At 52.4% G+C, this 15,300-nt stretch overlaps 1 protein-coding gene across 4 annotated transcripts in view; it reads left to right on the top strand.

Annotated features, from left to right (window-relative positions):
• enah (ENAH actin regulator) overlaps positions 1–15,300 on the top strand; it is a 111,048-nt gene that overhangs the window by 28,026 nt on the left and 67,722 nt on the right. For 3 of the 4 annotated variants that reach the window (XM_068576620.1, XM_068576624.1, XM_068576623.1), the window contains exon 1: positions 2,357–2,449. The exons of the other annotated variant lie outside the window; for it this stretch is intronic. In XM_068576620.1, coding sequence (XP_068432721.1) covers positions 2,436–2,449 — 14 coding nt within the window. In that variant the 5' untranslated portion in view covers positions 2,357–2,435. Of the gene's footprint in view, positions 1–2,356; positions 2,450–15,300 lie in introns of those variants that run through there. 4 annotated transcript variants of the gene reach the window in all.

The raw sequence follows: 15,300 nt of genomic DNA, 5'->3' as shown, positions 1-15,300 counted from the left end.
TTGTTGTGGCGCTGCAGCGCCTCTGTGGGGAGGAGAGGACACTGAGCTCCTTACTGCACACGCAGTCAGCATGTTGTAGCATTGAGCCATGATGTAGCAGTGAGCTATGTTGTAGCAGTCAGCTATGATGTAGCAGTAGGTCATGCTGTAGCAGTGGGTCATGCTGTAGCAGTGGGTCATGCTATAGCAGTGGGCCATGCTGTAGCAGTGGGTCATGCTGTAGCAGTTAGCTATGATGTAGCAGTCAGCTATGATGCAGTGAGCCATGATGTAGCAGTGGGTCATGCTGTAGCAGTGGGCCATGCTGTAGCAGTGGGCCATGCTGTAGCAGTGGGCCATGCTGTAGCAGTGGGTCATGCTGTAGCAGTGAGTCATGCTGTAGCAGTGGGCCATGCTGTAGCAGTGGGCCATGCTGTAGCAGTGGGTCATGCTGTAGCAGTGGGCCATGCTGTAGCAGTGGGTCATGCTGTAGCAGTGGGTCATGCTGTAGCAGTGGGCCATGCTGTAGCAGTGGGCCATGCTGTAGCAGTTAGCTATGATGTAGCAGTCAGCTATGATGCAGTGAGCCATGATGTAGCAGTGGGTCATGCTGTAGCAGTGGGTCATGCTGTAGCAGTGGGCCATGCTGTAGCAGTGGGTCATGTTGTAGCAGTGGGCCATGTTGTAGCAGTGGGCCATGCTGTAGCAGTGGGTCATGCTGTAGCAGTTAGCTATGATGTAGCAGTCTGCTATGATGCAGTGAGCCATGATGTAGCAGTGGGTCATGCTGTAGCAGTGGGTCATGCTGTAGCAGTGGGTCATGCTGTAGCAGTGGGCCATGCTGTAGCAGTGGGCCATGCTGTAGCAGTGGGTCATGCTGTAGCAGTGGGTCATGCTGTAGCAGTGGGCCATGCTGTAGCAGTCAGCTATGCTGTAGCAGTGGGCCACTGCTGTAGCAGTGGGTCATGCTGTAGCAGTGGGCCATGCTGTAGCAGTGGGTCATGCTGTAGCAGTGGGCCATGCTGTAGCAGTGGGTCATGCTGTAGCAGTCAGCTATGCTGTAGCAGTGGGTCATGCTGTAGCAGTGGGCCACTGCTGTAGCAGTGGGCCATGCTGTAGCAGTGGGTCATGCTGTAGCAGTGGGTCATGCTGTAGCAGTGGGGCCATGCTGTAGCAGTGGGTCATGCTGTAGCAGTGGGTCATGCTGTAGCAGTCAGCTATGCTGTAGCAGTGGGCCATGCTGTAGCAGTGGGTCATGCTGTAGCAGTGGGCCACTGCTGTAGCAGTGGGTCATGCTGTAGCAGTGGGCCACTGCTGTAGCAGTGGGTCATGCTGTAGCAGTGGGTCATGCTGTAGCAGTGGGCCATGCTGTAGCAGTGGGTCATGCTGTAGCAGTCAGCTATGCTGTAGCAGTCAGCTATGCTGTAGCAGTGGGCCTCTCTGCGCCTCATGGCTCGGACATGCTGCATTTTGATTCAAAGTCCGACCTGTGAGGCTTTTCTCTCTGGCGTTGAACACATGGCTCATACGTGATTGATCATCTCTTCCATTTCTCTGCATTCTCCCAATGATCACGTTGCTCAACCAGCGCTCGTGGTGTTTTGTGGGCTCACGGTCTCGACGCACTCGACTGTAGGAACGATGTTTGTACTTTTCTACACACTCGAAGGCGTTCACACTCGGTTGTAGCGGCCACATGGTATCAGCCGACAAGATGGCGAAGGCCAAAACGATGAAGTCAAGGCTTCAAACTGAACCTCTGGTGCCGTCATGGTGACCACATCCGCTCATACGGTCAGTGCTTCTGTCTGATGTGCGACTGATGCAAATGTGGCTGAAACCCTGGTGTGTGAAGGCAGGTATGACCTTTTGAATGTTTGATAAAAGACACGATGCCTCTCCTCAAGGTGTTTTGGTATGAGAGCATGATCTGGAGAGTCATCAGAGTATTGATCCGTGCAGCCGACTCAGGAGGGACGGATCAAAGAACCAACGGTCAAACTCTGTTGTGTTGGATATGCTTAGTCTCCAGGATCTAACATCTGCAACCAGGGTTTATCTTTTGGGGGCCTCTGTATGTTCAAAATATTGATCAGTATGTTGTTGTTCAGTTGTGGTGTACTTTCTTCTTGGTAACATCTGCCTCTGAAAGACTGAATCACTAACATAGTCCATGACTGATGGTGCCACACGTCAGGAGATCTATTTCAGGAAGCCGGGGGGCGTTCCCTCCCCGCCGCCCCAGCTGCAGACCCATGCCCCCAGCAGCTGCTCTGCTCTGGAGCGACCAGCCTCTGTCGCTGTCCGTCTCAACGCCGGGTCACTTTCTCCCAAACAGCCCAGCTGCTCGCTCCGTCAGGCCGTGGAGGAAGTGGACACTTCAAGAATCCAACCCCAAAGAAGACACTTCCAAACGACGCGTTCCTCTTTCAGGCGGAGGTGCCGGTTCAGCCGAGATGACCCGAGACTCGTGAGTTGCAGAGGGTTGGTTGGGGGGTTGAACAGCGTTGGGAGGTTTCCGCTCTGCAGCCGGTTGTCGTACGGGACGAGCCGGTCTTTCTGGCTGAACTGCCGTTCGGCCCGTTGGGCCTCTGCTCCCTTCTGGTGAAGAACCGGCTTCAGCTCTGAGCGCCGGCCGCGAGACTCATCCATTGTTTGGAGGCTCTGTTGACAGACGAGGCGCCCGAATGTGTCGCTGTTAAACCTCGCGTCCCATCGGAGGCTCATGTGCTGACGGGGCACTTTGTTCCTTCGCTGAGCTGCTGGTGTATTTCTGGAGGCCTGGTGACGTGTATAACATGTTTTGTGGGGTTATTGTGAAAGTGTGCATTTGTGGTGTGTGATGGGGGAGTTTCATATCTCTGTGATGACTTATTGCCCTTCACAGTTTGATGATTTCAGCATGTTCTATCAGTGTGAGCGCTGCTTTTGAATTGTTTTGCCCTTAATAACCCGCTGGTGAATGAGCACATAATGCGTGAATGTATTCCAGCACTCTCGGTCTTCCTCTGAGCCTCATCAGCACTTTGTGTGATGTTCAAAGTCCTCAAAGCACGTCAGCTCGAGGCAACTGTCTCCAGGAATGAAGCCAAACTAGTTATTTGTGTGACGCCCCCTTCGCATAGCGGCTTGTTGACTCAGCTTCTGCATTTCACCTGTTGGCCCAAGAACCATGACATCATGGGACGACAGACTGGTCAGCGACACGAGGTCCTCTCCTGGCCGGTGCTTCCTCAGCTCTCAATGCTGCTTTCAACTGTTTAAATACGAGCGTCCATAACGTGATGGGGTGGTTTGGGTTCTTGAAGTGGGGTTGTGTGGGTCCTTGTGATCTGAAAGTAAAATATCTTACGAGAGCGGTTCAGGCTTCAGGTTCAGCTGCAGCGAGTTAAAGGCCTTTTTTTTAACCACCCAGAAAATGGAAAACCTAAATAATGAAGTGTTGAATACAAAGGGATACAGAATGATGTACAAGTCCGTCATTTAATTAGTTGCCTCTGATATAATCTGCCACGGGCAACGGTCATCTCATTTTAAAAGATTACAGATTTTTGAGCAAACCTGCTCCTTCACTGTAGCATTGCTAATGAAAGGACAACCGATGTGTTGGGCCCCACCAGACGGGCTGACAACGTTTCCTGTCTGGCGTCGGCGTTTGGAATGTGTGCGATGTCGGCGTCTGTCCAGGAGGACCATGAGAGAGGAGGAAGACCATGCAGCGTCTCTCCTGAGCTTGTCAAAGGAAGGTCGACCGCACGCTTTCCTCCCTCACATCCACCGCTGCGGCGCCGCCACGTCACGGCTCCACTGAGGAGGAACTGCGTCGTACCCGAAAGAACCAAAAGAGGTTGAAAAACCGAGCTGGCAGCTGAGGAGCCAGATCCGAGCTCGTTAGACTTCTTTTCCCTGAGTCCCTCGTAAGCGTTCAGGTTTTGCTTCTCGCGCGGCGTTGAACTCGCCTGTAGAAGGGCCGGAGCTTCTGGCTGTACCTGGAAGCGTCCCGGAGATGTGGGCCAGAGGCTGTCCTTAGTCTTCCTGACAGACACAGCTGTGAGCTCAGCTGCCACCTGGTCGTCCCGGCGTCACCGGGGTCTCCGACCACCGGCCGAGGAGCAGGCAAACCGGCTGGCTCCTGATCTCTACTTTCTTATGTTTACGAAAAATGAAGCAGTACACATACCAGAACTTCTACAAGTCTCCTCAACAGCATCTTGTCATTTCATTTAGCCAATTCCATGGTTTCTGATGGAGTCAAGTGGGTTGAATAACCAACCTGTAAAGAGCGACTCAAAGTGTCTGGGTGGGGAAATTGCATCACGTGGTGAAGCAGCAGATGGATACAGTGGGATTTGGGCCTGTAGAGAGCAAAGACCTGGAGGTCATCCTGTTGGCATCTTTAAGAGGCGCCTCCAGGCCGATGTTTCATTCACAAGAGACTCAGTGACGGGAGGACCGTGTGTGTGTGTGCACTCGTATGCATGGACGCCTTCAGGGCCTTCAGACAAGCCCTGGAGAGGAAGACGTCATGTATGATACGCTCATGAGGAAGCACAGGTTGAATATCCTGTAAACAATTTCATTTGGTTGACAAATATATACTCGCATGAAAATCTTTAATAAAGTAAATTCTTGACGTGTATAATGTTTTTTATCAGAACTTTAAATTAGGCGTTAGATCTTTAGACGCCTTTTCACCTTTCTAAGGTTTCTGAATGTCTTCTTAACGCGACCTCTCAGCCCCTCTCCATCCGTTTCTATTGGCGAGTCTTTTGCACGTTGTTGACGCCACACTTACCTGGTATCGCCGTCTTATTTCACTACAAACGTTGTGTGTTCACGTCTCTTCAGTCTCTGTCTGCTGGCTCAGACGGATGTCAGCCGTCGATCCCAAAACGATGACATATGAATCAGATGTTTATGCCAGTACTTGGTGTCGCTGCTTTTATTCTGGAGGAGAACCGTCCTCTGTCTCTCTGCAGGCCGCCGTGTCAGAGGACGGCTGACTGTCATCTCCTCTCTCACACACACACACACACACACACACACACACAAACACACACACACTCTCACACACACCCTCACACACACCCTAACACACACACACACAGAGGAGAGGAGGCTGTTTAGTAGAGTGTAATTAAAAGAGGAGCTGCAGCTGCATCACTTGCTCCTCAGCTCAGACGACACAACTGGAGAAAGTCGTTGATGAAGTAACGTGTAATGTTCTTGTGTGTCTTCTGTTGTGTTTTGTGGGGGAGAAGCTTGTGGTTTGTGTGTCGTGAGCCGCTCGCTGCCTGCGGGGACGCGACCTGAAATGGCATCGGGCCTCTGGGGGGAGAAGAGGACGTCCTTTCTTTACCCCGCCGCACTTTGTAGGAATCCTGATGGCAGTAAGATGCACTGGGACGCTCTGTGGCATTAAATCTGTGATATTAAATCTGTGATATTAAATCTGTGGCAGTAAATCTGTGATATTAGATCTGTGATATTAGATCTGTGGCATTAAATCTGTGGCAGTAAATCTGTGATATTAGATCTGTGATATTAGATCTGTGGCGTTAGATTAGATCTGTGGCATTAAATCTGTGGCGTTAGATTAGATCTGTAGCGTTAGATTAGATCCGTGGCGTTAGATCTGTGGCGTTAGATTAGATCTGTGGCGTTAGATTAGATCTGTGGCGTTAGATTACAACAATGGCGTTAGATCTGTGGCGTTAGATTAGATCTGTGGCGTTAGATTACAACAATGGCGTTAGATCTGTGGCGTTAGATCTGTGCCGTTAGATCATATCTGTGGCGTTAGATTATATCTGTGGCATTAGATTAGATCTGTGGCGTTAGATCTGTGGCGTTAGATCCGTGGCGTTAGATTAGATCTGTGGCGTTAGATTAGATCTGTGGCGTTAGATCTGTAGCGTTAGATTAGATCTGTGGCGTTAGATCCGTGGCGTTAGATTAGATCTGTGGCGTTAGATTAGATCTGTGGCGTTAGATCTGTAGCGTTAGATTAGATCCGTGGCGTTAGATCTGTGGCGTTAGATTAGATCTGTGGCGTTATATTAGATCTGTGGCGTTAGATTAGATCTGTGGCGTTAGATCTGTGGCGTTAGATCCGTGGCGTTAGATTAGATCTGTGGCGTTAGATTAGATCTGTGGCGTTAGATTAGATCTGTAGCGTTAGATTAGATCCGTGGCGTTAGATCTGTGGCGTTAGATTAGATCTGTGGCGTTAGATTAGATCTGTGGCGTTAGATCTGTAGCGTTAGATTAGATCCGTGGCGTTAGATTAGATCCGTGGCGTTAGATTAGATCCGTGGCGTTAGATTAGATCTGTGGCGTTAGATTAGATCCGTGGAGCTAGATCCGTGGCGTTAGATTAGATCTGTGGCGTTAGATTAGATCTGTGGCGTTAGATTAGATCTGTGGCGTTAGATCTGTAGCGTTAGATTAGATCCGTGGCGTTAGATTAGATCCGTGGCGTTAGATCCGTGGCGTTAGATTAGATCTGTGGCGTTAGATCAGTGGCGTTAGATTAGATCCGTGGCGTTAGATTAGATCCGTGGAGTTAGATCCGTGGCGTTAGATTAGATCTGTGGCGTTAGATTAGATCTGTGGCATTAGATTAGATCTGTGGCGTTAGATTAGATCCGTGGCGTTAGATTAGATCCGTGAAGTTAGATCCGTGGCGTTAGATTAGATCCGTGGCGTTAGATTAGATCCGTGAAGTTAGATCTTGATGATCCATGGAATCAGAAACGTCTGGTCTGAAGGGTCACGAGAGAACGGGGAGAAGGTTTTACCTCCTGGACGTCACCTGGAAGCTTCATTCACTTCATCACTTCCATGAATGCAGTCGTTTGTTTTGCACGTTTGTTTATTATGCAAATGAGGCGGATCGTTGGTCCTCTGCTCGCCGCTCCAGCTTCCTGTACGACTTCGACCACGAGCCGCACAAAGCAACACAAAATGAAATGTACATGTAGAAAGTTTTAGACCAGCTTTGTTTCCTCACAGATCAAGTTATGCTTTAAACATCACGATGGAAATATCTCCTCCTCTCTCCTCCCTCTCCTCTCCTCCTCCCTCATGGTCCTCCTCTCTCCTCCTTCTCCTCTCCTCCTCCCTCATGTCCTCCTCCTCCCTCATGTCCTCCTCCTCCCTCATGTCCTCCTCCTCCCCCATGGTCCTCCTCCTCCCTCATGTCCTCCTCCACCCTCATGGTCTTCCTCCTCCCTCATGTCCTCCTCCTCCCTCATGGTCCTCCTCCTCCCTCATGGTCCTCCTCTCTCCTCCTTCTCCTCTCCTCCTCCCTCATGGTCCTCCTCCTCCCTCGTGGTCCTCCTCCTCCCTCATGTCCTCCTCCTCCCTCATGTCCTCCTCCTCCCTCATGGTCCTCCTCCTCCCTCATGGTCTTCCTCCACCCTCATGGTCTTCCTCCTCCCTCATGGTCCTCCTCCTCCCTCATGGTCCTCCTCCTCCCTCATGGTCTTCCTCCTCCCTCATGGTCTTCCTCCTCCCTCATGGTCCTCCTCCTCCCTCATGGTCTTCCTCCTCCCTCATATATATATATATATACATATATATATATATACTCCTCAGTCCTTCCTGTCCTCTGTCCTTCCTGTCCTCTGTCCTCAGTCCTTCCTGTACTCAGTCCTTCCTGTCCTCAGTCCTTCCTGTCCTCTGTCCTCTGTCCTTCCTGTCCTCAGTCCTTCCTGTACTCAGTCCTTCCTGTCCTCTGTCCTCTGTCCTCTGTCCTCAGTCCTTCCTGTACTCAGTCCTTCCTGTCCTCTGTCCTCAGTCCTTCCTGTCCTCTGTCCTCTGTCCTCAGTCCTTCCTGTCCTCAGTCCTTCCTGTACTCAGTCCTTCCTGTCCTCAGTCCTTCCTGTACTCAGTCCTTCCTGTCCTCAGTCCATCCTGTACTCAGTCCTTCCTGTCCTCTGTCCTCTGTCCTCAGTCCTTCCTGTCCTCAGTCCTTCCTGTCCTCTGTCCTCAGTCCTTCCTGTCCTCAGTCCTTCCTGTCCTCTGTCCTCTGTCCTCAGTCCTTCCGGTCCTCAGTCCTTCCGGTCCTCAGTCCTTCCGGTCCTCAGTCCTTCCGGTCCTCAGTCCTTCCTGTACTCAGTCCTTCCTGTACTCAGTCCTCAGTCCTTCCTGTCCTCAGTCCTCTGTCCTCAGTCCTTCCTGTCCTCTGTCCTCAGTCTTCAGCTCCCAGCTGAGACAGAAAGACTGAAGACAAACTCAAGTGCTGTCTCACAGAGCTCTGCATGTTGTCGTGAGAGAAGATCCAGCCGCTGGTCCTCACTCCTGCAGGGGGGCGCTCGTCCCCCCGGACTGAGAGGGAGGGAGGGAGGGAGGGAGGGAGGGAGGGAGGGAGGGAGGGAGGGAGAGAGAGAGAGAGAGAGAGAGAGAGAGAGAGAGAGAGAGAGAGAGAGAGAGAGAGAGAGAGAGAGAGAGAGAGAGAGAGAGAGAGAGAGAGAGAGAGAGAGAGAGAGAGAGAGAGAGAGAGAGAGAGAGAGAGAGAGGGAGGGAGAGAGGAAAGGAGAGAGGGAGGGAGGGAGAAGAGGAGAGCTGGGAGCGAGGAGGCAGAAGAAAGAGAGAGATCAAGAGAAAGGCAAAAGAGGAAGGAAAGGTGAGAGGAAGGACAGGAGAGAGGCTCCGCCCTCTTCTTCAGCCCTGCAGACCCTCCACCACGACGCCCAGAGAGCCTGTTGCCTGGATACCATGCTGTCGCCTGAGAGGCAACCAGCCAGGATTGAACCGTGTGTGTGTGTGTGTGTGTGTGTGTGTGTGTGTCTGCCATGTGTCTGCTTCACCTCCAGCTGTAGATCTGTTGCCGTGAGGAGGCTGCAGCTCTCGGCAGCGCTGCTGAGACGTCCTCCAGAGGGCTGCTTTGGGTTATCGCTTGCTGCACCGCTGCATCGCTGCACCGCTGCATCGCTGCATCGCTGCATCGCTGCACCGCTGCACCGCTGCACCGCTGCATCGCTGCACCGCTGCACCGCTGCACCGCTGCACCGCTGCATCGCTGCACCGCTGCACCGCTGCACCGCTGCACCGCTGCATCGCTGCATCGCTGCACCGCTGCTTGGCGGCGTGGGCGGGAAGCTAAGCGAGAAGATGGCGCTTCATTATTGATGCAGTTTGCTAAATGAACATCCATCTCTTTGGGCTCAGCGGCTGTGTTCCCTCCTGAGAGGAGGTCAGTGTCCACCGGCGAAGACGAGGAACAGACAGGGTTAGGGTTGAACCGTGTCCACCTCGCGGTGTCTGCTTCTCCACACGCTGAAGGAGCGTCCCGTGCTGCTGTTTCAGTTGTCAGGGCACGTCCCACCGGTCGCCTCCACCCTCCTGGCGGCGCCGTGGTGGAGAGCACCTGGTGCTCCTGAGTGTCGGGTCGGTTCCTCTCGCTCGAGGAGCTCCACGCTTTGCAAGTGAGGACGGTCCTCATGGCCCGAAGGGAAGCTTCAGCATGTTTCAAGGAAACATTTGGATTTAGGTTTTGGTTTAGGTTGTCGTTAGCTCGTTAGCTCGTTAGCTCGTTAGCTCGTGCTGCTGGGATTTGTAGTTCCATCTAATGAACAACCTTTGTTTAGGTAAAGTTATCTTCTGATACTTTGAGTGTTACTTCTGGAACATCATCTCTTGTTCTGTGTGTGTGTGTGTGTGTCTGTGTCTGTGTGTGTCTGTGTGTGTGTGTGTGTGTGTGTGTGTGTGTGTAGGTGTGGGTATGTGTGTGTGTGTGTGTAGGTGTGTGTGTGTGTAGGTGTGTGTGTTAGGTGTGGGTGTGTGTGTGGGTGTGTGTGTGTGTGTGTGTGTGTGTGTGTGTGTGTGGGAATGTGGGAATGTGTGTGTAGGTGTGTGTGTGTGTGTAGGTGTGTGTGTGTGTGTGTGTGTGTGTGAGTGTGTGTGTGTGTGTGTGAAAGCAGCCTCACACCCTGTAGCATTGTGTATTGTGAATTGTTTACATGGAAACACAAACACACACAGAGACGTTTGAGTCGTCAGCTCTGATGTTTATTTCTTTGTGTTCGCTCACAGAGACGTTTGTTCGCTTTAAAAACAGCAATATGAAGACAGAGCTCGAGGATGTGGAACAAGGAAAACATAACGCGCACCAAAGTATCCCTCCAGCTGGACGTAGAGCAGCTGTGAGCTCTCTGACTCATGATGAGCAATGACTTTACCTTCAGGATCAATAAAGTAATCATCTATGTATCAATGCACTCTCTCTCTACATTACTTCATGTATTTTGTGGCAGGTTTCAAATCCGGCTTGTTGTCATTGAACTTAATGAATAGTATTTATATTATTGTTGTCTTATTATCTTCACCAGGAGTCTCGTGCGTCGTCTCTCTGTTGCATTCTGGGAGCAGTAAACTGCATGATATATTAGGGACCGCGGCTGCTGACCTCTCAACTCGCAACCCTCAGCAGCCAGGGGGCGCTGGTGAGGAGCAGCTGCAGAGTAGAAGGTGTGTTTGGCTCAAAGCTGCTGGTTGGGCCCAGAGAAGCAGTGGGAACAGCTGGATCACAGGACTGTTTGTTCTGGACTGTTTCTCTCACAGCGAGAGGAAGAACTACAGTTTCTACCTCAAACAACTTCCTGCCCCTGTGGAGATATCAGAGGGTTGTGTCTTCACTCTCAGACGGGAGATCAACCGCCTGATGCAATCATTGGCAGCCGAGAACCGTTTATGCTGTTTTGAAATTTAAAAGAGGAACGTAGTTCCACAGGAGTGTCCCGTCATGGTGCCACCACCTGAGCACACGATGGAAGACAGGCTGCTTCATTTGCCTCGCGTCCGCACTGACGGCGTGTCCGCACTGACGGCATGTCCACACTCACTAAGGGCGTGTCCACACTCACTAACGGCGTGTCCACACTGACGGCGTGTCCACACTAACTAACGGCGTGTCCACACTAACTAACGGCGTGTCCACACTGACGGCGTGTCCACACTAACTAACGGCATGTCCACACTCACTAAGGGCGTGTCCACACTCACTAATGGCGTGTCCACACTAACTAACGGCGTGTCCACACTGACGGCGTGTCCACACTAACTAACGGCGTGTCCACACTAACTAACGGCGTGTCCACACTCACTAAGGGCGTGTCCACACTGACGGCGTGTCCACACTAACTAACGGCGTGTCCACACTAACTAACGGCGTGTCCACACTGACGGCGTGTCCACACTAACTAACGGCGTGTCCACACTGACGGCGTATCCACACTGACGGCGTATCCACACTAACTAACGGCGTGTCTACACTAACTAACGGCGTGTCCACACTAACTAACGGCGTGTCCACACTAACTAACGGCGTGTCCACACTGACGGCGTGTCCACACTAACTAACGGCGTGTCCACACTGACGGCGTGTCCACACTAACTAACGGCGTGTCCACACTAACTAACGGCGTGTCCACACTAACTAACGGCGTGTCCACACTAACTAATGGCGTGTCCACACTAACTAACGGCGTGTCCACACTGACAGCGTGTCCACACTAACTAACGGCGTGTCCACACTGACGGTGTGTCCACACTGACGGCGTGTCCACACTAACTAACGGCGTGTCCACACTGACGGCGTGTCCACACTGACGGCGTGTCCACACTAACGGCGTGTCCACACTAACTAACGGCGTGTCCACACTAACTAACGGCGTGTCCACACTGATGGCGTGTTCACACTAACTAACGGCGTGTCCACACTGATTGCGTGTCCACACTGATTGCGTGTCCACACTGACAGCGTATCCACACTAACTAATGGCGTGTCCACACTGATGGCGTGTCCACACTAACTAACGGCGTGTCCACACTAACTAACGGCGTGTCCACACTGATGGCGTGTCCACACTAACTAACGGCGTGTCCACACTAACTAACGGCGTGTCCACACTGACTAACGGCGTGTCCACACTGACTAACGGCGTGTCCACACTGACTAACGGCGTGTCCACACTAACTAACGGCGTGTCCACACTGACGGTGTGTCCACACTGACGGCGTGTCCACACTAACTAACGGCGTGTCCACACTGACGGCGTGTCCACACTAACGGCGTGTCCACACTAACTAACGGCGTGTCCACACTGATGGCGTGTCCACACTAACTAACGGCGTGTCCACACTGATTGCGTGTCCACACTGATTGCGTGTCCACACTGACAGCGTATCCACACTAACTAATGGCGTGTCCACACTGATGGCGTGTCCACACTAACTAACGGCGTGTCCACACTAACTAACGGCGTGTCCACACTGATGGCGTGTCCACACTAACTAACGGCGTGTCCACACTGACTAACGGCGTGTCCACACTGACTAACGGCGTGTCCACACTGACTAACGGCGTGTCCACACTGACTAACGGCGTGTCCACACTGACTAACGGCGTGTCCACACTAACTAACGGCGTGTCCACACTAACTAACGGCGTGTCCACACTGACTAACGGCGTGTCCACACTAACTAACGGCGTGTCCACACTAACGGCGTGTCTACACTAACTAACGGCGTGTCCACACTAACTAACGACGTGTCCACACTGACTAACGGCGTGTCCACACTGATGGCGTGTCCACACTAACTAACGGCGTGTCCACACTAACTAACGGCGTGTCCACACTAACGGCGTGTCTACATTAACTAACGGCGTGTCCACACTAACTAACGACGTGTCCACACTGACTAATGGCGTGTCCACACTAACTAACGGCGTGTCCACACTAACTAACGGCGTGTCCACACTGACTAACGACGTGTCCACACTGACTAACGGCGTGTCCACACTAACTAACGGCGTGTCCACACTAACTAACGACGTGTCCACACTGACTAACGGCGTGTCCACACTAACTAACGGCGTGTCCACACTAACTAACGACGTGTCCACACTGACTAACGGCGTGTCCACACTAACTAACGGCCTGTCCACACTAACTAACGGCGTGTCCATACTAACGGCGTGTCTACACTAACTAACGGCGTGTCCACACTGACTAACGGCGTGTCCACACTGACTAACGGCGTGTCTACACTAACTAACGGCGTGTCCACACTAACTAACGGCGTGTCCACACTGATTGCGTGTCCACACTGATTGCGTGTCCACACTGACAGCGTATCCACACTAACTAATGGCGTGTCCACACTGATGGCGTGTCCACACTAACTAACGGCGTGTCCACACTAACTAACGGCGTGTCCACACTGATGGCGTGTCCACACTAACTAACGGCGTGTCCACACTGACTAACGGCGTGTCCACACTGACTAACGGCGTGTCCACACTGACTAACGGCGTGTCCACACTGACTAACGGCGTGTCCACACTAACTAACGGCGTGTCCACACTAACTAACGGCGTGTCCACACTGACTAACGGCGTGTCCACACTAACTAACGGCGTGTCCACACTAACGGCGTGTCTACACTAACTAACGGCGTGTCCACACTAACTAACGACGTGTCCACACTGACTAACGGCGTGTCCACACTGATGGCGTGTCCACACTAACTAACGGCGTGTCCACACTAACTAACGGCGTGTCCACACTAACGGCGTGTCTACACTAACTAACGGCGTGTCTACACTAACTAACGACGTGTCCACACTGACTAACGGCGTGTCCACACTAACTAACGGCGTGTCCACACTAACTAACGACGTGTCCACACTGACGAACGACGTGTCCACACTGACTAACGGCGTGTCCACACTAACTAACGGCGTGTCCACACTAACTAACGACGTGTCCACACTGACTAACGGCGTGTCCACACTAACTAACGGCGTGTCCACACTAACTAACGACGTGTCCACACTGACTAACGGCGTGTCCACACTAACTAACGGCCTGTCCACACTAACTAACGGCGTGTCCATACTAACGGCGTGTCTACACTAACTAACGGCGTGTCCACACTGACTAACGGCGTGTCCACACTGACTAACGGCGTGTCCACACTAACTAACGGCGTGTCCACACTGACGGCGTGTCTACACTAACTAACGGCGTGTCCACACTAACTAACGGCGTGTCCACACTAACTAACGGCCTGTCCACACTAACTAACGGCGTGTCCACACTAACGGCGTGTCCACACTAACTAACGGCGTGTCTACACTAACTAACGGCGTGTCCACACTAACTAACGGCGTGTCCACACTAACTAACGGCGTGTCTACACTAACTAACGGCGTGTCCACACTGACTAACGGCGTGTCCACACTGACTAACGGCGTGTCCACACTGACTAACGGCGTGTCCACACTGACTAACGGCGTGTCCACACTGACTAACGGCCTGTCCACACTAACTAACGGCGTGTCCACACTAACGGCGTGTCCACACTAACTAACGGCGTGTCCACACTGACTAACGGCGTGTCCACACTGACTAACGGCGTGTCCACACTAACTAACGGCGTGTCCACACTGACTAACGGCGTGTCCACACTAACTAACGGCGTGTCCACACTAACTAACGGCGTGTCCACACTGACTAACGGCGTGTCCACACTAACTAACGGCGTGTCCACACTGACGCTCACACGGGTCAGTTCACCGCCACAAACGGCCCATTCAGGGTTTGGCCTCTGGAACAGAATCTCACAGGTATTTAATGAACCGTTGGCCTCAGTCCACTGTTGTATTCACACTGCTGTTAAAACAAGCCAGAGGTTCAGTTGAAGGCTTCACTTGTTGTCTCCATGGTTACATACCAGAGGGCTGCTCAGACCGGTCCGGACCAGATCCAGACCGGATCCAGACCGGACCGGTGGTCAATGTGCTGCCTGTCCCGTGTGGATCACTGCGCGGTCGTAAAGAAGTGCCAGACTCCGGTTTAACACGCAAGGGCTGCAAACACCCTGTGACACACACACACACACACACACACACACACACACACACACACACACACACACACACACACACACACACACACACACACACACACACACGCGTGTGTGTGTGTGTGTCTCCCGCTGGACGTGCAGCAGCATGTGCTCTCCTCTGGACGCTTCAGTGCTCGTCCCTCCAGCTCTGCAGTGATGGAGTCTCTGAGGTCCACGCGCTCACTTCCTCCACAAAGTGAAGACAAATGAAGTGAGGTCACCAAAGAAACACTTCCTTCAACGTGGACAGAAAGGTCTCTTCTGGTTTCAGCAACCAGCAACTCTGGTTCAGTGGAACAAACAAGAGAAGAGCTGCTGCTCCGTCACAGGGACTCTGCTCGTGTTGCTCTCTGTTGCCCTCTGCTCGTGTTGCTCTCTGTTGCCCTCTGCTCGTGTTGCTCTCTG

The sequence above is a fragment of the Clinocottus analis genome, unplaced genomic scaffold (genome assembly GCF_023055335.1).
Source record: "Clinocottus analis isolate CAN_PGR_092001 unplaced genomic scaffold, fCliAna1.0.p SCAF_15, whole genome shotgun sequence".
Lineage (NCBI taxonomy): Eukaryota > Metazoa > Chordata > Actinopteri > Perciformes > Cottidae > Clinocottus > Clinocottus analis.
Note: the sequence above shows the minus strand (reverse complement) of the source record. Positions and strands in the feature narration are given on the sequence as shown.